Source organism: Astatotilapia calliptera, unplaced genomic scaffold (genome assembly GCF_900246225.1).
Source record: "Astatotilapia calliptera unplaced genomic scaffold, fAstCal1.2 U_scaffold_4, whole genome shotgun sequence".
Lineage (NCBI taxonomy): Eukaryota > Metazoa > Chordata > Actinopteri > Cichliformes > Cichlidae > Astatotilapia > Astatotilapia calliptera.
Genome location: NW_020535778.1, coordinates 137501 through 164877, shown reverse-complemented (window position 1 = coordinate 164877; position 27377 = coordinate 137501). Strand labels below are relative to the sequence as shown.

General features: G+C 41.9%; 1 protein-coding gene across 1 annotated transcript; it reads right to left on the bottom strand.

Annotated features, from left to right (window-relative positions):
- Nucleotides 1-20428: 20428 nt before the first annotated feature.
- Nucleotides 20429-23451, bottom strand: LOC113018106 (uncharacterized). The gene is made up of 3 exons (XM_026161169.1): nt 22943-23451; nt 22779-22859; nt 20429-22290 (listed from the first exon to the last, which is right to left on the bottom strand). Exon 3 carries the CDS (start codon nt 21449-21451, stop codon nt 20468-20470), a length of 984 nt encoding a protein of 327 aa, XP_026016954.1. The 5' UTR covers nt 21452-22290; nt 22779-22859; nt 22943-23451; the 3' UTR covers nt 20429-20467.
- Between the last annotated feature and the right edge of the window lie 3926 nt (nt 23452-27377).

The window sequence follows — 27377 nt, the reverse complement described above, 5'->3', positions numbered from 1 at the left end:
GTCCCAGATGAGGGCTCATTCAGCAGCCGCGGAGCAGAAGCCAGGGGGAGTTGCAGTGACGCGCCCGTGAGCTCCGCCGGCAGCCAGCTGTGCCTGAGTGACCGAGCCCCAGGCCGAGAGGCCGGGGGCACCCCACCTCCGAAATGGCTCGAGCGAGCCCCAATAAGCGGCCGCCAAGGAGTGAGCCGGTGTGTACCCGGACGCCCACCCCCAGACACAAAGAACCACCAACGCACCTACACCTGAGGGAGTCCGCCACCGGCAGGGGAAGTGGTGGTGGGTGGAGATAGGCCCTCCAAGGTTTGGAGGCCTGAGATGTCCCCAGAGAGGTGGCGTCTGATACCCAACCTGACATATAGACACAGACATACAGGCACACACAGACACAAACATCCATTCCCACCCTCATGCTCTCATATGCACTTACTCCACACTCAACCAACGTGGAGACAGACATAAAGAGACGCTGTACACACGATCACACTCCCCAAGCGTACTCTACGAACCGGGTCTAGGTACCCTTGCCCCTGGAGGGGGGAACTGCACCCAGACCCAGGTGGTGTTACCCTTTTCCCTGCGGTGGGGGGAGGCAGACCGCCCCGATTCCGCAGCAGCAGGGAGGCCCCACACCCCAGACCGCAGTCGGACGGCCAACTCCTCCTAGCCCCCCCGCTCCAGCAGGCCGCAGAGAATGGGGGTGAGAGAAGACTCCAAACCTCCCTCCACCCGCTCATTGTAGTGTTGATGCATGTGTGTTCTAAGGTGCAATTAAAACCCAGGAGGGCATGGAGCTACCTGCCAGAGAGCAGCAGGTAAGCGCATAGTCCCTCCTGTTAGCCCTCAATGTCTACGTGTATATGCTGCCTCTTTTCTACAATCTCATGGGTGTCTTGGAATACAATGCTTTTGTCCCGTGAAATAATTTAACAGGAGTGGGATTCCTCTAAAACCTACAAATGAAGAGTGATCCTGGACGTCTGAGCCAGTGTGACCCTCACCTTACCAGCAAAATGAGAAGAAGGTGTAGAATGCAGGATTAGAACAGCAACCACTTGCTCCAGCTGTGGAGAGTGTGCCTACAAAAACCACTCTACTGTGTTTAGTGCACCCTACAGCTAACAAAAATGCACACACACGCGCACAAAATGAAAAACAAATTTAGGTCATTTTAGTGGTCATTTGGCCCTTAAACGGCAATTTCTGGTCACTAACGTGCCACATAGGAGATTCGTTTTGGTCATTCATCAAAAATGATGAATAAAGTAAAAATAAAATAATTGTTACAGTTACTGAGCTGTAATCAGTGTTGGGCAAGTTACTTGACCAACAACTAACTTGAAAGGAATCAGCGAATAATTACTGATTACTTCCCCAAAAAAGTAATCCGATAACTTTACTGATTACTTATTTTTGAAAGTAATTAGTTACTTAGTTACTTTTTAAAAATATGATTTACACCCTGAACAGTTTTTTTGTATTTACACTCAGTCTTTCAAATAGATACAAGTAAAACACAGTAAAAAAATAAAAATAAAATCAAAGACTCAGCGATCCTGTTGCTCTATTTTCACCTGTTTAGAATGGGTGGGGCCGGTGGAGGTTTGCCCTGGTGGAGGTGTGTTGCAGAGGCCATTGGCAGGATCCAGGAGTTTCTCTGTGAATTTTATATTCTCGTGACAGCGCACTCGGTGCTTGCTCAGAAGTTTAGGGGTTTTTTCACTGTAAAAAGAAGTTTTCGTCCCACGCAGTGAACAGCGGACGCTAATCTTTTTGTCACATTTTAAGGAATCAAACTCAAAGTAAGGTCAGTACTTCCACGCTTTAAACCCTGCACAGTCATACTCTCTCACGCACTCATTATATAATCCATTTTTGATCTGCACACAGCTGTTGCCATAAACATTTCACTCGCTTACGTCATTTTACAGAAAATAATAGGCCTTTATGTTCCAGGGATAAAGAGATTAAACGTCAAAGACGATGAAGACAACATTTCCAAATACAAATGTGAAATATATGATTTTATTAGCTGAGCTTTGTACATTTCCAGACTGGTATTTATGAAGGTACAAGTAACTTCAACAAGTAATGGAATCTCAATGTGCAGTATTATAATTACTGTGAAGTGGAGTTGCAGCTGGAATTGGCTGTCAGTGGCAGGGCTGAAGGAGCTAACCTGGACAGTCACCTGCCCCCTACTGCGTACCATTCCCTCACTGCTTTACTCTGTTCAGGACAGGTCATGACAACGATCACCCAAGAAACCCCTCCCTAGTAAACCCCCAGACACAACCAGCAGGACAACAGCTGCACTTTAACAGATTCAATTCACTGACAGGAAACAAGATTAGAAATAAAATCATCCTTAACTCATCTGCTCCACTGACACTGACACCTTCAACGGCAACACCTTCACTTTACCATTAGTGTAAATGTATGGAATTATTTTATGAGTGAAAGTGTTATTGAAGGTGTGTATGTGTGTGTTAGTGTCAGGATCACAGAACAACAGCTTTCCATTGTTCCAGTCAAGATTCACGCTGATTTTCTGGAACTTCTTCTGAACTGAGAGAGGAGTTTTTGGAGCCAATGGTGAGACTGCGTAGTATTTATCTAATATGTGCCGTATTCCCCATAATCCAGACAGTTTATCTCCCTTCCTCTCATCAGATTCTGCTAACAGACCCAGTACCCACCCTGTACTGTCTCCAATTTCCATATTCCAGCTGTGAGTCCCTGAGGTAAAGCCCACAGAGCCCAGGATAGAGATGTAATAATCAAACCTCTCTGGATTATCAGGAAACTGCTGCCTCTCTTCTCGTCGTCTCACACTGGTCAGATCTTTAGACAGGATGAGTTGTGGATGAGCAGTGTTTGGGTCCAGAATGAGAGGAGTGTAGGAGACCATGTCGTTCATGTTGTTCCAGATGTTGAAGGTCAGGTTGCCCAGGTGTTTGGCCTGGTCTATCAGAGCTCCTGAGGGCAGCTGTGGATCATCCAGCAGTGAACAGTGCTGGACTCTTTCCACTGCAGCCTTGTAGTTGTGCAGTAATGAAACATCTTCAGCTCTCAGCTCCTCCTCTGTGGCTCTGACTGTGTCTGAAAGAGCTGCTATCTCTCTGCTCAGAGCCTCCATCTTCTCCTTCATCATCCCACTCTTCTGCTCCATTTCCTCCCTCAGTGCAGCCAGCCTGGCCTCCTCTTCCTCTGCTAGAAACTGGTGAAGATTCTTAAACTGCTCCTTAATCTGCCTCTCTGTGTGTCGGGCCTGGACCTTAATGTGTTTTGCTGTTTGATCAAACTTCACTTGAACGTCCTCACAAATCTTTAACTTCTCCTTTAAGGGCTCCAGAGTTTCCTGTAGTTCCTTCTTGTGTTGTTGTGCAGCCTCATCGATGGGTCTGAATCTGTGGTTGGTGTGTTTGTCTGAAGCACAGCAGACAACGCACACTGGCTGCTGATGGTCCAGACAGAAGAGTTTGAATTTTTCAGAGTGCAGACTGCAGAGAGCCTCTGGAGCTCTCTGATCTCTGTCCTGTAAGAACAACTCACACAGGTTTTTTAAAGCCCGGTTTAAAGGAGGTTCTGGCCTTGAAGACCTTCTCTTACAAATTGGACACTCGTGTGTTGGTCTCTCTTTCCACCATCTCTTCAGACAGTCTTTACAGAAGCTGTGGCTACATGACAGAATAACAGGATCTGTAAAGACCTCCTGACACACTGGACAGCAAAGATCCTCCTCTGATCTGGAAGCCATTCTGTGAGTAAAGCTGAAAACAGCAGATAGGAAGTACAGTCAGTCCTGGCTCCTCTCCCGTCAACAGCTTCAAGCAGCAGTGTTGGAGTTTTCCGCTTTTCTGTCCTTTAGCTGGACTCACTCAGAGGAAGCTGATAGTGTTGTCTGAACTCAGTTTGATCATCTGTGTGTCTTTACTAAGACAAATAGCCTGTTTCCTGGTTAGAGTCGGTTAAGGGCTGTGGAGAAAAATGTTGTTTCACTTGTAACTCAGGTGTTTCATTCCAGACTTTAAATGTCATCCTGCAAGTAGCTAAAACTATGTAAACTAGTTTTTTACAGCTTTTGCTTCACCCATAAACAAGGTTCAAGGATTCAACACATTCGCATCACATGTTAACATGAGGTGGAACAAAATTGTGTACACATGGTCCCGGAGTGAAAAGAAACAAAAATAATGACGAAAAAGATTTTTTTTAAGTAATAAATAAATAGTTGGGTTTTTTTTTTTTTTTTTTTTTTGAACAAACAGAAATGACAAGTAATAAAACAATACAATAAATAATACTATAAGTAGAGTGTAACAACCTGAGTACCAGTATGGAGTATGGGTATAGAGTGTAGGTATAAATATGGGTGTAAAGAAATACTTTAGCAGCAAAGGGCATGATGACCTGCATTGATAAAGTGATAATAAGTGTCAATAATGGTTAAGATGCTACAATATCAGTTCTTGTCCATTTATGCATTGAGAAGTGGTGGGTTTGCATTTAATGCTCCTCAGCCTCCTGCCTGAGGGGAGCGGGACAAAGAGTGTGTGTTCTGGGTGAGTGGGGTCCTTCATGATACAGGCGGCCCTCTTTCTGCATCTGGAGGTGTATATGTATGGGAGGCTGCCTCCGTCCACTCTCTGAGCAGCCTTCACCACCCTCTGTAGAGCTTTCCTCTCTGCCACTGTGCAGTTTCCGTGCCACACATTGATGCCAGAGCACAGAACACTCTCCACCGAACAGCTGTAAAAGGAGATGAGGACTGAGCTCTCATTTCCCGCAAGCCTCAACCTCCTCAGGAAGTAACTTTACTGATCAGGCTGAAAGTGTTATTTTTCCAGGTGAGGCTGCTATCCAGGTACGTACTCAGGTACTTCTAGCTGGGTACTACTTTGTCTACAAATCCTCCGATTGTGTGTGTGTGTGTCTTCCCCTCCTGAAGTCCACAATCATCTCCTTCGGCAGAGATTGTTTTGCTTGCACCAGTCCTCCAAGAGTTCCACCTCCTTCCTGTAGCCGGTCTCATCATTGTTTGTGATGCATCCCACCACAGCTGTGTCGTCTGCAAACTTTACGATATGACAGCCTGGAGGGTTGGGTGAGCAGTCATATGTAAGCAGCGTAAACAGGAGGGGACTTGGCACACAGCCCTGAGGGGAGCCAGTGCTGAGGACTCTGGAAGATGAGGAGACATTGTGGATCCTCACAGACTGCAGTTTTTAGTCAGGAAGTCCAAGACAAAGAGAGGAGCTCAGTCCCAGGGTTAGTAATTTGTCAACAAGTTAGTTGTATTTAAAGCGGGATAGGATCCTCAAAGTGGGCGTAGAAGCGGTTGAGAGTCTCAGGCAGAGAAGGGTCCTGGGGCATTGTACGTCCCTGGTTTTGTAGTCAGTGTTGCACTTGATACCCCTCCACATACTGTGGGTCCTGGGATGTGGCTTTGGCTCTTATTACACCTGCAGTCAGTTCTCTGCTAACCAGAGTCTCTGTGCATCACCAGACCTGAAGGTGGCGTCCCCGGCTTCAGCAGGGCACGGACTCCTGCATTCAGCCAGGGTTTCTGGTTGGAGCCCAACTTGATGGTGGTAACATCCTCCACACACTTACTAATGTAGCCTAGGACAGCAGATGTATACTCCTCCAAATCCAGCTTCTCCTTATACACCGCAGCATCCCTGAAGACCACCAGTTCACATAGCCGAGTTTTTTATGAGAATGTGCATCTAAGAAGTGGCCCTACAACGGCAACTGCCAGGGCTGGCAGTCATTAATGGGTTATTATGAACAGGTGAGTTTTGAGTTTAGACTTAAAAAGAGAGAGGGAAGTGATATTTTCCTATATCAAGAGGAAGGGAATTCCAAAGTTGAGGAAGCAGAAAGTCCTGCACCCCATGGTGGCTAAATGAGGGGACGGGATGGAAAAAGAAAGAGAGGACGAGGATCTAAAACACTGAGAAGTAATGGTGATCTGAACCAGATCAGCGAGGTATGAAGGGATGATGAATAGCATTAAATGTATACAAAAGTATCTTGAAATTGATGTGATATCTGACTGGAAGTAAATGGAGCTGCTGCAGTACAGGGGTGACGTGGTGAATAGAAGGGGTCCTGGTGATAATACGGGCAGCAGAGTTGTGGGCACGTTGAAGTTCATGGATGGACTTTTGACTAAGACAAAAAAGAAGAGATTTGCAGTAATTGATCCGGAAGGTGACCATGCCAACCATGCGATCGGAAAGTCTTTGAAGAAATGATTCAAGCCATACCTTGGATATCAAATGAGCCCTATCAGTCCTACCCAGGTAGTTGACAATAGTTTGGGTTTACTCTAAAGGACAATTCATACTACAGGATGGGAAAACTTTAATTTGCTTCTATTGGCACTCAGTTAAGGGAGCACCAATTTAAGTATTTTCATTAGCTTCTTATTTTATTTTATTGTATTTTTTTTTTAAAGAAGCACTATTACTGTGCAAACAATTGATTGTGCAATTGTGAGTGTTTAGGAGTTTTACTGAGACAAATTGGTCCTTAATTGTTCACTTAAGCCCCTTGTGTGAAATCAAAACCTTCTGAACCTAGCTTCAGTAAATGTCTGGGGTCTCTATTTGAATTGATATTGTACTGGTCCTGAGTAGAGGCACTACACAGTCAAGACTTTTAATCTGTTGATTCACGTTGCAAACACACTTTCTCCATTTTTTTCTGTTTCCAGACAAGAGTTTGATCCCTTATTGTGATTTCTCTGAACACTATTTTCCACATGAGCTCTTATAGATGTACTGTTTCATGTTAATGTACAGAAAATGACATTTTCTACTTTTAAATAGTGAAACTTCATAGTCCGGGTTGAAAGGCTTGGCTGGAGACCAGAATCAATAGTTTGAGTCTTAAATGTGTGTAACAAGCTGTCTGAAAGTAGGTGACAAGCAGGGAGTTCACACACAAAGTTTACTTAAATATAAAATAATGTATTACGTGCACATGGAGGACCATGGGGGAATCCACAGCCAGTGAAACAATTAAACAGCATATGAGTGATCATATACTGTACATAGAAAGAGCAGAGGCCATACTAGCAGAGGTCAGAGAGGGCCCTGACATAAACAAAAGATCTGTAACTGGTTGGGATGCTGGTGGAGTAGTTAGCGATGGTTAAAATGTCAGTTGGGGTCTTTTTGTGTGTGCTTCCTCACGTGTTCATCTTCGGCCCACAGTTCACACGTATGCATGTTAGGTTAACTGGTGATTCTAAATTACATATGTATGTGGTGGAAGTGTGTAGTCAAAAGGATTTTGACTACAAAGCATAATACATTTACTCTGAGCTCAGAGTGGCCTTTCAGTAGATCACAGCAGGTTCCACTCCTGTCAGCTAACTGGAAGCTGAGGTTACATTTCTCACTGACTCACAAAAAATGCACGGGAGTAGATTAAAGAATGAATAATTCTCAGTTCCTGCTACAATAAAACACATGAGATCAAACATATTGGTCTTTTTTAAATGTTTAAAAAAATGTGTGAATGTCTTCTTTTAATGGCAGTTTGTTTGATAAGAGCTGTCAGGTGTCATGTTCAAGTTTGACCTCGTGGTGGCAGTGTTGCTTCTCTGTTTTAATGGCTGCACCCAGCCAGCAGAAAATCACGATAACAAAATTGTCAAAGTGCTTGAGTGTTTTCTAAACTTCAATGCTTTAATGATCAAATATAGATGTACCACAAAAAATTAAAATAAAACAATTTTATAATAATTCAAAACCTTCAGAGATTAATATGTGCAGCTTTCACTGTTTTCAAATCAGGAATGTGATTCATAAAATCCATAATATTTCTATACAATTTTTTCTTTTTATGTTACAACTCAATTCAGCATGAAAGCTGCATGAAAATGCAATTTCATGTTTTGATTAAACAGAAAAAAAATCAACTAAATGTGATTCTTTGCTCCAGTTTTGTTAAGTCTGCTAGTAAGATTTTATTTGAATGCATCAATTGACACATATGTGTGTCTGTGTAGCAGACAGCACTTTTATTTTAGATACGACTTTACTGATATGATGCACTTAAAGGGAATAAGGGGTGATTTCTGAGAATAAATCACAAATTTGCAGGAAGCAAATTGCAAAAAAATGTTGAGAGTCAAGAAATAAATGTTAATTTAGACAAAAATAATTTTAGGGATGAGAAACTCATCAAAATAGTCAGTGATATGATCATGATGATATCTCTCTTTATAGCTGATATAAAAACTGTCAGCAATCATCTATTTTAAAGGTTTACAGTAAACATAGATATACTCTTTGCTGTGAAAATGATTAAAACTCAAAAACATTACTGGGGCAAAAATTGTCAGTTCAGCAAATATGAACCATATCTCCTATAGACATTCTTATTTTATTGGATCTTAATTTAAACTGTCACATATTTTAGTTACAATGGCAATAGTATTCTTTTTAATTACTTTGGATTTTTGCCATTCTGAATCACAGTGGCAGTTATTTTTTCTTGTTGATTTGTTTGTTTTTTAAACCATCACAGATCACCATAATCATAAGAATTGAAAGACGCTACCAGATCCATTTTCTCCAAAGTTAAGGTTGAAACAGAGCAGACTATTTGAGTATTGGATGGTATTACACAAAAAAACCCAATATCCGTCTATATTCAGTCATAACATGGAAAAGCAGCAGGACACTCAGAGACCAGCTGGAAAAAAGCCATTTAAGATTTCAAACAGGCTGCATTTCAACTGGAGGCTAGTATGGATCCTGACTCTGCTGTTTATGTTTTCTGTAGATGAGAAAAACAACAACAGCAGCAACAAGAAGCACAGCACAAACAGACAGACCAACTTTCAGTCCAGCAGGTCCAGCGTCCTTCCCTCCATCCTCCTTCCCTCCATCCTCCTTCCCTCCATCCTCTGTGTCTCCTCCTGGCTGACCTGCAGGTGAGAAACAGGTGTGAGGTGTCAGCTGTCAGGTAGGTGATGAGTGAAGAACAGAACAGAATCCATTTCCTCTTCAAACTGCTGTCAGACATTATCTACTGCACTCTGATCACATCACTCAGACCAGCTGCTTTCTACAAAGTCTCATCAACAACATCTTTAGAAACAAACATCAACATCCAGGAAGCAGCTTCACCTCTGATCACACACACTCAACTCTACTCACTCACCTGGAGGATCAACAACTCTCACGTCCATGATACAGATAGGCTTGTTGTTAATGAGTCTCTTCTTGAGGCTGGGTTCTCTCTGGACGACATGACACTCGTATGTTCCAGTGTCATTAATCGTCACATCCTTCACAATCAAAGACACGTCTCCATCCTTCATCCATCTGTCCAGCAGATCCACCCGGTTCTTAAAAGATGGATGCTGCTCTTCAAGTACAGACCCCTCATCTCTGTACAAAAGGACATACTCATCCAAGTCAGCTCTTCTCCACTCCACAACTATGGTGTTGTTGTTTGGAGCTCGACATGGCAGAGTGACGTCCTGTCCAGACTCAGCTTTGATGTTTTTCTGTTCTGAAAGAGGAAACAACACAGAGCAGAGAGGTGAAAGGTCGAAGTACAACTGTTCACCTGAACAAGGTGGAAACACCAAAAAGCAGAGTTGCAGACTATGTTTTTCTCTGTTATCACTAATCATTTATTTTTAATTCTAACTTATTTGGGAGGCTTTCTCTTTAACGCATGAGATAGTTGATGGCACTGAGTGTGCCTATGGTGAGGTAATAAAGAGGAGGTGCCAGGACTCCAGACTGGAAATAAGTAGAAAGAGGAGAAAATGTGAATTGTTCATTGTGACTGTCAGCATCAGGGCAAATGCTACCAATGCATTGCAGTGCAAAGGCACCCCAACCTCCTTGCATCAGCAGATCTGCTGATACTGTAGTCCTGTTGACAGTGAAGTATTCTCTTCTTGTTAAAGGACAACCTGTAGTTACTTTTTTTTTTAAAATTATGTGCAAGAATTTTTGTTAGTTAGTTTGGAGAACATTTTTTAAAAAGCCAAAAATGTCACACTTTGACAGCACAGGCTGAGAGTTTTGAAGGATGCTCAATCATCCAGGTAAATAAATCCCAAAAGGTTGATTCTGTTCATCTATAAATGCTACGTCCAGATTAACAGAACAGAACCATCTTCGCATCAATGCCAGCAAGACGAAGGAGCTGGTGATTGACTTCAGCAAGGAGCCACCCGCTATTACACCAGTAAACATCCAGGGTTTGATACGGTAGAGGAGTACAAATAACTGGGTATTCACCTCAATAACAAACTGGACTGGTCTACAAGCACACATACACTTTACAAAAAGGGTCTAAGTCGTCTCCATCTGCTACGGTTGAGATCCTTTGGGGTGAACAGGACTCTCCTTGGGACATTTTATGACACTGTGGTGGCATCTGCTATTTTCTATGCTGCTGCTGGAGTGGTGGAATGGCAGAGAGGGATGGGAGGAAACTCAAAAAACTGGTCAGGAGGGCCAGCTCTGTGCTGGACTTTCCGCTGAAGTCCATTGAGCAGGTTGGGGAGAGAGGATGTTGTGTAAGCTAACATCCATCATGGACAACACCTCCCACCCCCTGCATGAGACTGTACGAGCTCTGAGCAGCTCGTTCAGCAGGAGACTTTTACACCCACAGTGTAGGAAGGAGCGCTGATGCAGGTCATTCTTACCAGCACCTGTCAGACTCTATAACACAGTTTAACACTGTTATCTTACTCATCACCTGTTTAATTGACGGATCATATGTTTTTTTTTATTGCTGCTACTTATTTGCAGCTTGTTTGTACACTGTTTATTTCACCAGGAGCATCCATACACCCCCCACACTTACATGTACAAATCTCTGTACATTTTTATCTGTGCATACGGTTGCTTATGTATATAAGACCACTTTGTGTCTTCCTTCTAAATGTCATATTCATCTTGCTATAAGAGCTGTGCGACGGCCAAATTTCTCATTCGCGGGATATTGTTGATTCTGTTCATCTGGACGTAGTGTTTTGTGGGAGAAATGTTTCGTCACTCATCCAAGTGACTTCTTCAGTCTCAGCTGACTGCAGGTCAGATATTAAAGGTTTATTCTATTCTATGTCCAGCAGGGGGCGTTGCGCTTGTTTGCTATATATTTGTGATGCATGTTTTTCTGTAACCCCCCCCAAACACACACACACACAGACACACACATAAATTTATGATAATCAATAAAGCAAAGGCCATAACTAATGCAAACTGTATCGTACAACTGAACAGATGGTCTGATAAACAACTGATAGCCCCTGTACTACACTGCGTAATAAAGGAATAATGAAGTACCTTAAGATTAGGAGAAAAGAACAGCCATGGACATAGTTTCTGTTCTCTCCACGGGAAGCATCATAACTATTTGAATGGACGCATTGATACGTGATTATTTTTATTCTCTGATCAGCAAATGAATGAATAGACGTCAGTAACCACCTGGCGGGTTATGTAGGTAAAATATGTCAAGTGCTCACTACCGCAGGTCATTCTTACCAGCAGCTGTCAGACTCTATAATACAGTTTAACATTCTTTTGGTCATCTTACTCACCAGCTTGTTTGTTTACTGTACATTTTATAAATAGCTCTATAGATTTTATACATTACCCTGTACATTTTATACATATCTCCGAACAATTTTCTAAAATTTTGCTTTACATATTCTGTACACTGTTACCTGTATATACGAACTTCGGTTGCTTATGTTTATAGGACCCCCCCCCCCCCCCCCTTTTATATTTTATTTTCCTTTGCTTTAAAGGCTCTGTAACACCGAAATTTCTCATCTGTGGGATTATAAAGTTTTTTTTCTATTCTATTCTAGTCTATTCTTTTGGGCACAGGCTGAGCAGTAACTGTGATTCCCCTTGGGTACCTCACAGGGTTGATGCAGAGCTTTCTATGACAATATCTACAAAAAATACAATTGTTGTTTTACATGCAACTGCACAGGTTAAATTTATACTGTAGAACATGAAGAAAAAGCTTTGTAGCTGTATACTGACCCCTGAAACTACATCACACTGACGCAGACATCTTTGTCTCTGTGGTAAAAGCTGCACTTGACCAAGCACTTACATCCACACAGATGCCACCAGACCTCATGATGCCTTCACAGACATAAAAAAAAAAACTTAATATGAAATATGAAAATAATTATTTGGGAAGTAATGTGTAAACGAGGCAGATACTGTTTATTTTTCTTACTAAGAACATGCTTCGGTTTATAAATCTCACCTGCAGTGACAAATGTGAAGACGCCGACAAACAGCAAAGCCAACGCAGTTACAGCAGGTATTTCCATGTTGTCCAGGTCTGCTGATCCAACACGTTGAGTGTCATAAATGTCTCAGCCTGTTGGTATTTTCTATGATAGAATAACAGAAATTGAGTTTCAAATCTGACTACATGAGATTAAATTTAAGGATTAAATAAAGCTGAACGATTTGTCTATAATATAGTCGCTCAAACTTGACGCTTCTGTATCAGTTCTCTTAAAGAAGTCACATTAGAGTGATGTTTGGTAGCATGGAGGAGGATCAGAACATGTGTCATCTTTAAAGAGCAGGACAGGTGCAGTTCTTGAATGATCTCCACAGAACAACACAAACATAACCTTTGGCTACACTCATCAGCCAAAGGACTTCAGCATGACGTCACTGTATAAAATGTATATAGTACTATGGAGGAGGCAGCATTTAGCTGTAGCCTCCATCAAACCACAGCTGTTCTGGAGAACTTTGTCCACCTTTGATTGTCTTTAAGTTGTGTTGGAGCCACAGAGAGCAAATCTTTGTTCTTTATGGAGAACCAGTGAGACTGTTTGGACTTTCCTATGAAACATCAGTGCAGGAGTCTCTCAGTACATCTGTTTACAGTGAGGACAAAGAAGCAGCAGAAACACACACAGAGAAAACATTCACAACAGTAATCAGAGTACAGGAGAGTAACTCAGTACATTTCCTGTTTGTGATTGATGTGATTTTCTTTTTTAGATTGTGTCAGATAAAATCTGACAGCTTTTGGTACCCTGGGGCGCACTGACAGAGGCGAGGCTGCCGGACACTGGCTCTGACCACCACCAGTAGGCAACGGGGGAAGTGTCTTGCCCAAGAACACAACGACCGAGACCGTCCAAGCCGGGGCTCGAACCTTCCGATTACAAGGCAAACTCCCAACTCTTGAGCCACGATCGCCCCTAATAGGCATTTGTCCCTTCACACAAAATACTACGATCGCCCCAGATGATAAAACGCATTGAATTCATTTCATATGATGTGTTTTCATAGATGAAACCAGCCAACAGTAAATCAAATGCTTCACACTAACTACACATGACATTCATCTGTCACCAGAAAAGTGAAGCTTTAATCCTAGTTCAGATGGATTAACATTAACAATCTGCTAATCCACTGAAGCTCACAGACTTCAGTCAACCTGTCGGATTAGCTAAAACACTGAAAGACATCATTTTAAAGACTTACTGTTGTTTTGAAGGATCTCCGAAAACTATCCACTGACAGGTTAACTAAACTGTGTAAGGTTAATTTATCCTGTTGCCTTTTAATCGGTTCAAAGGATTGATTCCAAGTGAAAAGTTAAATAAAATTGAAAGGTTTAAAAACTAAAAACCAAAAAGATGAAATACATCAAGTTAAGAATCCAAAAGTAAAGATACCTCTGTACCAAACAGCCACCAACAAGTGCACCTTTATTTCCTTGTTAACCTGGTTTACAAGACAAAACTTTGACCTGTTTTAGGCTACTCAACATTATGTGGATTTCTACGTATCTGCATCCTGGACAAACTGGCTCAGCAGTGACTAATGTTAAGGTTCAAAATTGAGGAAGGAGAGTACACACCACCCATGGTTCCAGAAGGTCTTGGTCAAACAATGATTTTAATGAACACACGTGTGGGAAGACACTCTGTACGCAGACAGCCAGTAGTCCTCGACTTAATCAAAGCATGAACAGATATTTTATAGCATCAGGGTTTGTTTACTGACGCCCCTTCATGCGTCACCGGTACATTTTATACATAGATCAGATCAACATCATCATGACTTTTCACCCAGAAAATCATCTTCTATTTTCATGGCTTGGTACTTTCCGTTCTTGTCTCAAAGTAAATTGTTCCTCTTTCTTGTCTAGACATAACTGATCTCTCCTCTAAATAAGTCTAACTAATATGTGTGTATGTGTTGACCTCACATGCTCTTTGTGTCACCTCTTCACTGTCTGTGTCTCGTCCTCAAATGCTCCTCAAAATAACCTGCACTTAGACTCTGCTTTCGGTTTCAGTTCTGCAAAAGGCACACTCTGCAAACCTGCAACTTCCTGTCAGCCTGCAACTTAGTCTCTCTGAAAGACACACACTGTTTAAACATCTGAATGCAATATAAACTCCAGATTATATTATTAATGCAATGGTAATGATGACAATTATTTAACAATAGCAGTAAAATAATTTCCCTGCTCCACACTAATAATAATAATAATAATACATTTTATTTACAGGTGCCTTTAAAGACACTGAAGGTCACCTTAAATAAGTAGAACAAAATAGAAACATGTAAAAATAAAAGAACGCAAGTATGAAAGCATAAAAGCTGACCAAGGGGGGGAAAAAAGACTATGATCATGATGAAGGATATGCAATTTTTAAAACATTGGTTTTAAGGCGTGATTTAAAAGTTAAGAGTTTGTAGATGTGGTGGAAGTGGACTGCGTTCTAAACCCAATCTGCCAAACCTTGAACCAGCTTGTTAAATGAAGTGCATAGTTGGCTCATATGTTTCATTGGCTCTTTTGCCAAAGAGCCGAGAAACACATGTCACGAAGGTATCTCCCAGGTTTCAACTGAGTGTTCTTTGAATGAAAGTCTCTCTCTGATAACAAAAAACACACTGTGCCAAATACTAGAATCCAATCTATATTTGGTGGGTGATGAAGTCTTACAAGTATATGATATTTCTGAAAACAACTTTATAAACTTTATAGTACAATAGTAGTCAAGGGCGTAGATTTGTCATGGAGGGAAGGGATATGTCCCCACCAATAATTTGATCTCTTCGAGTAAAGACAAACAAAACCGATAGGAAGAAGAAAAAAAAAAGATCTGTCAAGGTCTCGTTCAGCCAGCGGTGCAGAAAGAGTTAAATTATGTTCTCTACTGGAGTCCTGCCTCATGTGACAAATATGTGTTTGGCTGTACATTTTTACCTATTTTAGTTTTAAAACTAAACAGAGCTCCATGAAAGCTGCTAATTAGCAGTGGCAAGCTGCAGGAGGAGAGGAGGATGGCAGCAAAAAGGAAGAACCTGGATATAAGAAAGTATTTTTCAAAGAAACCTGTAAGTCTTAAAGACTTAAAGACTTAAAGTCAAGTTCACTCATAAAATGTGTCCGTCATAATAACGTTACAGGCTATGCTAGGACATACATCCCAACCTCCAGATTCTTCCGGGAAAATCCCAAATTTCCGTGTGACTCCCCAAAATCTCCTGGAGCCACCATTCTTCCCAATTTCTCAATTTTCCACCCGGACAACAAAATTGAAAAAATCATTGAAAAATCATATCCCAATAATAACGGTGACATTAACTTATTTTATCCGATAAATAGTTTTTGTATATATATATATATATATATATATATATATATATATATATATATATATATATATATATACGTATATATATATATATACACAAAATGGTAATCGGATAATATATATCCGTGGTAATCGGAGCACTAGGTGCGGTGACTCCCAAGCTAGGCGAGTGGCTCCAGCAGATCCCGGGAATAACATCGGAGATCTCTGTCCAGAAGAGCGCAGTCCTGGGAACAGCTAAGATACTGAGCAGGACACTCAAGCTCCCAGGCCTCTGGTAGAGGACCCGAGCTTGAAGGATAAACCGCCCGCAGGGGCATGCTGGGTGTTTTTATATATTCAATTCAATTCAATTTTCAATTCAATCTTTATTGGCAGACTTCATGTCCATAAAAACAAGACAAAAAAACACACACACACACACAACACTCCCCCCCCCCCCCCCCCCCCCCAACACAAGGTATAAACCATTAAATATATATATATATGTATATAAATAAGTATCTAAAACATTTGTAAAAATATAAAACCATAATATACATAAAACACAAATTACTTAAAATAAATCAATAAATACACAAACACTTTAACCAGTGCTTTCTGAGACTGGATGAGTAACGGGAACCACTCAGTGTCGGATCTGTGAGTGCTAAAATTATACTGTTACTCGAACCATCCAGTCGTTCTCTAAAATTGAACATTAGCTTCCTTAAAAGTGCTTTAAAAGTCCAAACACCCACAGCTACAAACATCTGGCTGGCACTACCACTTCTAGGTATCCTGCAAAGGATTCTCATCGCATCATTATATGCAACATGCAGCTTCTGCATGCTACATTGTTTGTAGGATGACCACAAGGGGGCAGTATATAGCGGTGTGCAATACGCTTTAAACAAAGCCACTTTAACTGGAAATGAACAAAAGCTGAATTTGCGTGCAATAGTATTTGCCTGCACATAGAGCTTACATCGTTGTCTGTATATGTCATCATCATCATTCATTTGCTCAGTAATAAAGTGACCGAGGTATTTCACCTTTTTATGAACTTCAAGAGTTTTTTGTGCCAGTTTAAACAAAGGGAAATTTAGCTGTTTATCCTGCTTGGTTCTACATATCAAAACAGCACTTTTAGCAGCATTGTACTCAATGTCATATTGCACACCATATTCAGTACAGACATTAAGAAGATCCTGTAACCCAGCACTGCTTGGACTAAAAACAACCAGGTCATCTGCATACAGTGGGGCAAAAAAGTATTTAGTCAGCCACCGATTGTGCAAGTTCCCCCACTTAAAATGATGACAGAGGTCAGTAATTTGCACCAGAGGTACACTTCAACTGTGAGAGACAGAATGTGAAAAAAAAATCCATGAATTCACATGGTAGGATTTGTAAAGAATTTATCCGTAAATTAGGGTGGCAAATAAGTATTTGGTCACCTCAAACAAGGAAAATCTCTGGCTCTCACAGACCTGTAACGTCTTCTGTAAGAAGCTTTTCTGTCCCCCACTCGTTACCTGTATGAATGGCACCTGTTTGAACTCATCATCTGTATAAAAGACACCTGTCCACAGCCTCAAACAGTCAGACTCCAAACTCCGCCATGGCCAAGACCAAAGAGCTTTCGAAGGACACCAGGAAAAGTATTGTAGACCTGCACCAGACTGGGAAGAGTGAATCTACAATAGGCAAGCAGATTGGTGTGAAAAAATCAACTGTGGGAGCAATCATCAGAAAATGGAAGACATACAAGACCACTGATAATCTCCCACAATCTGGGGCTCCACGCAAGATCTCATCCCGTGGGGTCAAAATGATCATGAGAACGGTGAGCAAAGATCCCAGAACCACACGGGGGGACCTGGTGAATGACCTGCAGAGAGCTGGGACCAAAGTAACAAAGGTCACCATCAGTAACACACTACAACGGCAGGGAATCAAATCCCGCAGTGCCAGACGTGTTCCGCTGCTGAAGCCAGTGCATGTCCCGGCCCGTCTGAAGTTTGCCAGAGAGCACATGGATGATACAGCAGAGGATTGGGAGAATGTCATGTGGTCAGATGAAACCAAAGTAGAACTTTTTGGTATAAACTCAACTCGTCGTGTTTGGAGGAAGAAGAATACTGAGTTGCATCCCAAGAACACCATACCTACTGTGAAGCATGGGGGTGGAAACATCATGCTATGGGGCTGTTTTTCTTCCAAGGGGACAGGACGACTGATCCGTGTTAAGGACAGAATGAATGGGGCCATGTATTGTGAGATTTTGAGCCAAAACCTCCTTCCATCAGTGAGAACTTTGAAGATGAAACGAGGCTGGGTCTTCCAACATGACAATGATCCAAAACACACCGCCCGGGCAACAAAGGAGTGGCTCCGTAAGAAGCATTTGAAAGTCCTGGAGTGGCCTAGCCAGTCTCCAGACCTCAACCCCATAGAAAATCTGTGGCGGGAGTTGAAAGTCCGTGTTGCTCGGCGACAGCCCCAAAACATCACTGCTCTCGAGAAGATCTGCATGGAGGAATGGGCCAAAATACCAGCTACTGTGTGTGCAAACCTGGTAAAGACCTATAGTAAACGTTTGACCTCTTTTATTGCCAACAAAGGTTATGTTACAAAGTATTGAGTTGTATTTTTGTTATTGACCAAATACTTATTTGCCACCCTGATTTACGAATAAATTCTTTACAAATCCTACCATGTGGATTCATGGATTTTTTTTTCACATTCTGTCTCTCACAGTTGACGTGTACCTCTGGTGCAAATTACTGACCTCTGTCATCATTTTAGGTGGGGGAACTTGCACAATCGGTGGCTGACTAAATACTTTTTTGCCCCACTGTACATAAGGTGATTTATCAGTGCTTTACCTAATATACACCCAGTGTTACAGGCTCTCAGCTGTATGGACAAATCATCGACATATAAATTAAATAAAATTGGAGACAAAATCCCACCCTGTCTAACACCATTGCTGACACCAAAGGGGGCAGAAATACTGCTTCCCCATTTAACCTGCATGTTCTGATGAGCGTACCAGTAAGAGAGAATCCTCACGATGTACTGAGGAACTCCCCATCTCTTCATTTTATCAAAAGGTTTTCTGTGGTTCACTCGATCAAAAGCCTTAGAGGCATCAATGAAAGACATGAGGACAGATGAATTTTTAGCCCTGTACAACCTGACTATTTCCTTGAGTGCATATATGCACATGTCAGTGCCGTGCTTTGCTTTGAAGCCAAACTGATTATCCAGAGAAGAGATGAACACACTAACTCTGTCAAACAAGATTCTTTCTAACACCTTAGATAAAATACTGGCTAGTGCAATCGGCCTGTAATTATCCAAACAGCTCACTTTTGCAGCTTTGTCTTTCATAACTGGTACCAGTAAAATACACAGCATTGAGTCTGGTAATATGCCATGAATCATAAACCCAGTGAAACAGAGTGCTAAAAGAGCTAGCCTTAAACTAGCATGTTTTAAATGTTCTGCAGTAATGTGATCCAAACCAGAGGATTTATTATCAGACAACCTATGAATGGCTTCATATACTTCATGTGTCCTTACACTTATTGTGTCATTACTCATGTCAAAATTGTCCTCATATGGTTCACTTTTTATACAGTTAAACAACGCACTGTAATGCTGTCTCCATAATGCTGCAATGTTATCTGCCCCAGAAACACCTTCAACAGTTGATGGTAGAGATGGTTTACAGTTATTAAGAGCTTTCACCTCTTTCCAAAAATCTGCCGTATTATTACACAACATTAACCTGGCCAAAGAATCTGCTCTCAGCATTTGCTCATTTTTAGTTATAAAGCGAACAGCGTACTTATATCTGGCATTCGCACATTTTTTCTGTTCAAATTCTGGGCCTTGTTTAGGTCTTCCAGCCATGGCCCAACATTTATAAGCTATGCGAGCTTCATCATGGTACATGGATACATGTTCTTTCCAGCCAGGTCTGATGTTAGGTTTCTTATGCTTATATTGTTTATCAAGCAGTGTGCCACTTTTATACAGAGCAGTCATTATATCATCAGAATCAGAATCAGAATCAGAAAGGGGTTTATTGCCAAATGTTGAGCAGGTTTACAACATTAGGAAATTGCTGCGGTGCTTCAGTGCAAACATGCTGTCATAAATAGCACTTAAATAGACATGGAAAAAAATAATAGCAGGGATAAGAATTAAGAGTGCTACGTTGAAAGATATATACATGAGTGCAGGTGGTGATCAGTGCCAAACATAGAATGATGCAGTGACACAGCGTAGGGTCATGTGTTAGTGGCGGGTACAGTCATATGGTTATTGTTCATGTGTCCAACAGCAGAGGGGAAGAAACTGTTCTTATGGCGAGAGGTTCTGGTGCGAATGGACCGGAGCCTCCTGCCTGAGGGGAGCAGGTCAAACAGACTGTGTCCAGGGTGAGAAGGGTCAGCTGAGATCCGAGCTGCACGCCGCAATGTCCTGGAGGTGTACAGGTCCTGCAAAGATGGGAGACATTCTTTCCCAGCCTCACATGCTGCTTCCTGTCCGTCAGGAAGTCAGTGATCCACCGGCAGATGGGATCAGGCACATTCATCTGGGAAAGCTTGTCTCGGAGATGGTCTGGAAGGATGGTGTTGAAGGCAGAGCTGAAGTCCACAAACAGGATCCTGGCGTAGGTTCCTGGGGAGTCCAGATGCTGCAGGATGAAGTGTAGGGCCATGTTGATGGCGTCGTCTACAGACCTGTTGGCTCTATATGCAAACTGCAGGGGGTCCAGGAGGGGGGCCGTGAGGGTCCTGAGATGGGAGAGAACTAGGCGCTCATCATACATGTATCATCATACATGGAGCAGAGTAAATGTTTATGCACAGCATTCTTACAGTTGACATCTTTGCACAAAATAGCTTCTTTGGGCAAAGAAATCTTGTTCAGATGTATATCGGTATTACTATGATAAGCTAAGAAATCATCTTCACTACATGCTGACCAGTCTAATTTTACACTGGTAGCAATATTAGCAATATTATTTCCAGTTGTTGCTGGCATTTGTTCCACATTCACAGTAAAACCAAAAGGTATATGATCTGACACAGTTACCTCATACCTAATAGTCATGTTTGCTAAAGCTGCATGTCCATCAGCTGTACAGATACAGTGGTCCAGCCATGATGTACTATGCCAGGCTTCACTTATGTATGTATAGCTATCTGCAGGCAGTAACACTTTGGTACACAAGATAAGATTATTAACTTGACAAAAGTGAGTTAAGTGTTTAGCAAACTGAGAACTGCTGTCTGTGAGATCAGCATTAAAATCACCCAAAACGTATATGCTGTAAGTATCGTTGTCTTGAATAAATGCATTAATAAAAGCCAGCCTACTGAGGTATTCTTGCTCATTTTGACAAGATTCATAGGGAGTATAAATATTAAGAATGATAAAACTACTATTGTTCTGTGTATATTGTATACCAATACACCAGTCTACATCCAGTCTAATGGGCTTTATCACAGGGTCTATTTTTTTGTCCCAAAGCACAGCAACCCATCCAGGTATTCTGCCTCTGACTATAGCTGTGCTGAGATCAGTTGTTGATTCCCCCACTCCCAAAAAACTTGCATTTAGACAGTTAAGTTTTCCCAGGTCCTGTTTGGACAACCATGTCTCCTGCAAGCATAAAATGTCACATTCTGCAAGCAGACTGTCCACAACAATCCGTCGAGCTTTGTCCCCTGCACTCTGTCCCAAACGTAGACCACGACAGTTGTATGATAATATCCTAATAGACATCTTCATGTTAATACGTTGGTATCACAGTTATCTCCCCTGCTGGATCCACTGAGCTTGGCACAACCGTACCGGGCTTACGAGGTTCATAAAAACGCCGGACCAGAGCCCCTTCAGGCCAGAGTTCAGGATTGTACATTTCACCCACATCATTACATTCAGCAGTAACCTTGAAAGAGCCGAACCTGCTACGTTTACTAGCAATTTTTTGACAGGTCACATCTCTTTTGAGTTTCTCTCTCAAATACAGAGCAAGAGTTTCTGCATCTACATCCAGGGCAAATTTAGTGGCAAATACGCTCACCAATTTAGTTTTCACAATTCTGATTGTACTCACAGCTCCAGTGCCGATAATCGATACAGGTCCAGGCCTCTTATTGTGTCCAGTTGTAACCAACTTTAAGGTATAAAGGTGAATTACAGCGCAATAATTACTTGGGCTCGTAATAAGACCCTGGCCAGAATCAGAAGACACCAAATTCGTATGGAGCCAAAGTATTGAGCAGCAATAATGACCTGGACACAATGTTAACTTTTGAGTAGCCACTCTTGTATTGTTACAAAGTATAACAGGTATTTGTCCAATTTGTACAGATAAAGTATAAAATAAAATAAATAGTGTGCACACTCAACAAAATAAAAGTACTCGTTGGGGCCCTTTAAGCATTTAGAGTTAAGCTGGCGATAGCCAACTTCAAAGGTTCTTGTGAGTGTAACTGGAATGTATGAGTGTGTGGTGTGTATCTTCTTTGGGGTAGATCGTCCTCAAAGTGGTTGGCTCGCCATCTATCACAACCAGAATATCGTCCTGGTCCTTGGACTTTTCCGTCCTCTCCAAAAAACCTGACCTATAATCCAGGTCATAAAATGTACATTCTAATCAGTCTGTTTCAGATGCATTGTTTAAGGTTAAAATACAAAATCAAAATATTGCATCACCTCATATTCATTGCATCAACATCTTAAATCTTATCAAATCTCACAGTTCTGTTGTACAACATTCAATTTTCAAGCATATCGAATATGAGAACTAAACATCTAAGTTGCTCAAATATTTCTCTATTCATGTAAACATTAATTAAACAATGCTTATGGTAAGTAACCATTGACACTCAAAATACAATACACCATAACAAATTCAGAACTATGTGCAAATAAGCAACAAAATATACATATGAGTTCAGTTCAGAGGCATTAAAGCAGTGTGCTTAATTTCTCCACGCTATAGGCCTATTCGTGAGAGAGAAATGCACTAAAAATTACCCTCTAGATTACTTTAAACTCACAGTGAACTGACAAAAATTAGCTTTAGAGCAGCTAAGAACATGTTGCTCACCGTTGCTCTGTTTCACAAAAGCCCAACACACACTGGCGTTGGAATTGCAGCAGCTCTCCGGATGAAAGGTGAGTGGTTAGCCTGTGAGACACCGAGCTAGCATTAGCATGATCGCGACGGTAAGTCTCTACAAGTTTTTTCCATCAGAACAACACTCGTCTTACCGACGTTGCCTCTCTCCTTCATCCAGCCACTCGACTCCGGACTTCCAGCAGGTAAGTAGGCTGGCTTTCCTTCCTCTCAATCCTGAGTTTTCCTCTCTTTTGTCTGTGGATTTCTCGGTTTGAGTAGCAGATGCCTCCACTCCTCTTGCTGAGATGAAAAAAAAACCCGGGACACCATGCACCTCCACCTCACTTCCTGGCTGACAGGGTCAATGCGGCCTGGGTAGGCTCTGATTGGTTGCTGAGCTAGGTGCCCTCACGTGGGGTGAACTGAGAGGTGCATTCAATGGTCATCGGAAATACGACGCTTGTTGATGTGGACAGTTAATATAAAGAGAATAAGTATGATTTTTTCATCTGGGCTACACAGTGGTAGCAGCATGCATTCCTGAACCCGAATTAACCTTCTCCAGCTTGTGACGAGGCTTGCCATTTTTCACAACTTTACTCCATTGTGGGGAGCATGTAGAAAGCACTGTCTCAACGGGATCCTCCGTTGTTGCTGTAGTTTCCATATTACGGCCGCGGGCTGTCGTCGGAGCCCGATCTTGACCACATAACAACATCTCCGGACAAAATGCTGACACTGTGCTTGTCCCAGTCCTTGAAGCAGCCAAAGCTCTGGCTTCCTGCCTTTCGCGCGGGCCGCCTTTACTTCGACTCCCCCACCGCTCCTCTGCGTGTTTCCCCAGGGGAAAGTGGGAAGCGGTCCCCGACCCCTGAGCATTCAGCGTAACAGGCTCAGCCGGTACCTCAGGCCGACACTCAAGAGCAGTCACACGTTGGTCGACCTCCACAGCATTGGTCATAACTTGCTCGCAGACATCCGCCTGTAGTTTAACTACATGTTTTAAAGCACCCACCTCAGCACACAGCTGGTCCATTCGCCGTAGTAGACAACACACATCCATGCTGGAGTATGTAACAGGCGGCAAATCATCCAGGTGATGAGATACAAATCTTGGGATATTCTCCCCACACTCATTCAGCACTTTAAGACAGAGTTTAATATTGTTGGCGTCTTTATGCTGTCCTTTATATCCAACGCACCGCTGTGAGGTAGTGGGGCAGAGCTCAAACAAAACTTTCTTGGAGGCTTCAATCCCCTCGGATTCAAATGTGTTCGTGGCCAACAACACAATTTCATCCTGACTTAAAGTTTTGATTTTTACAGCAAGGAAATTAAGTAGTTCATCCTCTACAATTACCCTTCCATCAGTTGTTTTATATATCTCTGGTTTTAATCGTGACCGTTTGAAAGTCGGAGCTACGTCAGCACAATCACCTGCTACATCCGCCATCATTCATCAGTTTATTATATATATATATATATATATATATATATATATATATATATATACCAACAGCCCCTTTGAATGACTCCCTATCTGAGGTCTCAAGGTTGGCAAGTATGTGCAAAGCTTTGGTCCACATCAGTCTAAAATTGTATGTAACCATGAATAACGTGTTGCCATGTCCACCAGGAGAGACTGGACAGTATAGATGTAAAACAAATATGCCAGCAGTTTATCTCAGTTAACGAGAGGAGAAGGCATGTGTTTGGCTCCTTCACATAGTGAACATTGAGTTGTTGTGTGGGCACCAGTAGTCCATGTCTGTTCCTGTAACAGTAGTTCATGTTTAGAATATAAAATCCCAGCTCACTGATCTGATAGGGGCAATAGTGCCTACAATGTTGCATAATTTTGCTGAGAGATCTTAGATGAGTAGTTTTATAGACAAAAACCACCAGGTCATTCAGTGTTCCCTTAGTGCTAATGTGTAACTTCTTTGGCTCTCGGAGGAGGCGGACGCACTTTTTCTCCTCTCCTCTCCCTTATCTTCCCTGCTTAGCTCTTATGTCCTTGTCTAGTCTCGTGTTTTTTGTATTAGTTTTCCCTGGAACACTCTCTCACAGTCTGTGTCTAAAAACCTAAAAGAATTATGGATTTGATCAACTGGTCTCTGAATGCTATTGACACCCTTTTGTCAACGAGAAGTCTGGGCTCGGGAGAGCCCGAGTGCCCTGGAGGTACTTTCCCTGCCGGATACATGATGGACAGTGGCAGAAATGGAGGATCGTGTGCCTGGCGGGACTGTCGATCGAGGACGCTGAAGATATCTACCTATTTGGAACCATGATAACAGGGTTCTTGCTGATCGGAGCTGGCTTGGCCCTGGCTTATCGGAGAATTAAGAAAGTGGAGCTGGCTGTTCAAACCCCCCAAGGCTGCCCGCTGGGATTGGAACAATGGGACGAGGCGCGACTTCTCAGAATGGGCTCCCTGAGTGCAGCATGGTTAAGATCTTGGAGAAGCTTACAGCTGCCATGAATACTCAGAATGAGACCTCTGAGCGTATATTGGATTACATCATGGAGAAGTTCACTCAGAATAACACCTCTGAGCGAAAGTTGGATCACATCTTGGAGCAGCTCACTGCAGTCGTGAGGTCTCAGAATCTGCTCTTTGAGCACAAGAATAACAACATCACGGAGCGTAAGTTTGATAACATCATGGAGAAACTCACAGCTATTAACGGGAGATTGAGAGACCAGTGTCGGAGTGTTAAGGAACAGCTTTGAAATTCTCATGAGTTGTTGCAAAAGAAAAACCACCATCATAATGCGGCTACCCCTTCGGCGCCAGCTGTGGGCTCAAGGCTGGAGCCGAACAAAAACTCCCTGATAACGACTGTGTTTAGACTGTTCTTCCCATTCCATACAAGGCCACCTGGGTTGGCTGGAAGACTGTTTACTTAGCCTGGCAGGGCGAAGGACACTGTCTCAGCTGAACTATGGACACGCACACACATACATATACACTGATAAGCACTCACTCATCCCCCCTCCACATGCACACGCACGAAACATGTACACTGATATGCCCTCACTATCACCCTCCCCACCCCGGATCCAACTCCTCCTCCCATGCTTACCTCCCATCCGATCTGGACACCGGATCAGTTGGAGGCGCAATCGAAGATTGCAGCGGTCCCAGATCAGCTGTACACACTGGAATGCTCTCCCATGTTGCTTGTCTGTGTTTATTGTGTTATGGTGTGTCAATATCTCTGCATTCCTGTATTATCCTTTTGTGTTACACATTTCAATGTTTTTTTTCCCCCTTGCTACCTAGCCTGACCTGTCTCCCCAATGTAATGTTTGTGTATTGTATGTACGGTTGGCAAGGTCTGTCATCTCTGTTTTGGGCAACTGCAACTGACATATAAAGGCTATCTCATCTCATCTAAGAGATGTTGGTGTACTATAACTGAAGTAATGTTGTTAAGTCCTTAAAGTCATATTCTTTTATTGTCATGACTGTATTTGAAGCTATTTTTATTTTTGTATGACACCTGATTTATATGGAATATGGCTGACGTAAACTAAAGTCTAAAATACTTAGTCAGTCATTTGTTTAATAGTAATTTAACATTATATAATTCACATATAAAACTTTGAATTGTAATTTTAAATGGTTTAAAAGCATGTAGAATAGCATATGTAGGCAAGTATATTTCTATTTTATTAATGTATTTATTTAAATTTATTTATCTGTTTTTATCAAGGCAATCATAATGAAGCGCTTCGTTTTATTTTGTAGATTCGAGCTGCTCTATATCTGTATTTTTGGCCACCAGATGTCACCAGACAGGACTGTGTTTTAAAGCTTCGGGTAATGAACCATTTTTAGATACAAGGTTGAATGCTTCAGAAAGCTTCATTTGTCCATCACTATCATCTGCTATGAAACTTCAGGAGTAGCAGATGACAAGAAGTGGTGACTGTGAGTCACCACTTCTTGTCATTAAAAAGAATCCAGGTGTGAGGCTTCAATTACAAGAACGGGATGGTACAGCCAACTTTTATCCTATGGCAGGAAATCAGTAGTGACAGTCAGAGTGTAAGAGCAGCAAACTGATGCCAGACTGATGTTTACAACTGCGTCACCTTCACTACCCCTGTATGTTTGTAAAATCCATAATAATAATAATCCAGTGTGGAGTCTATGCCAGTCTTACAAGATATAAAATTATTATCAATAAATAAACAGCCACTGAAACTAATATGAAGAAAAGTACTGTTTACTGTACACTACTATTCTTAGTGTATATATTGTATATCGTTATCTAGTGTATATTGTCTATCTTATTCATCTGTTCCTCTGTCTCTCCTGCTGCTTTGAGCATGTACATGACAAAATAATTTCCCTCGGGATAAATAAAGTTGTTCTTATTCTTATTTACTCAAAAATGAATTAAACAGATAATCACTTTTAATATTTAAATACCCTGTAAGATAAATCAGTTACAAAATATATATTCATAGAAAATAAATGTTTCCATAATATCTGAAAGTACAACTACATATGTGACTGAGTGATGGTGTCCCACTGATTAATGCCCCACTACATCAGTGACTCGTGAACGCTTT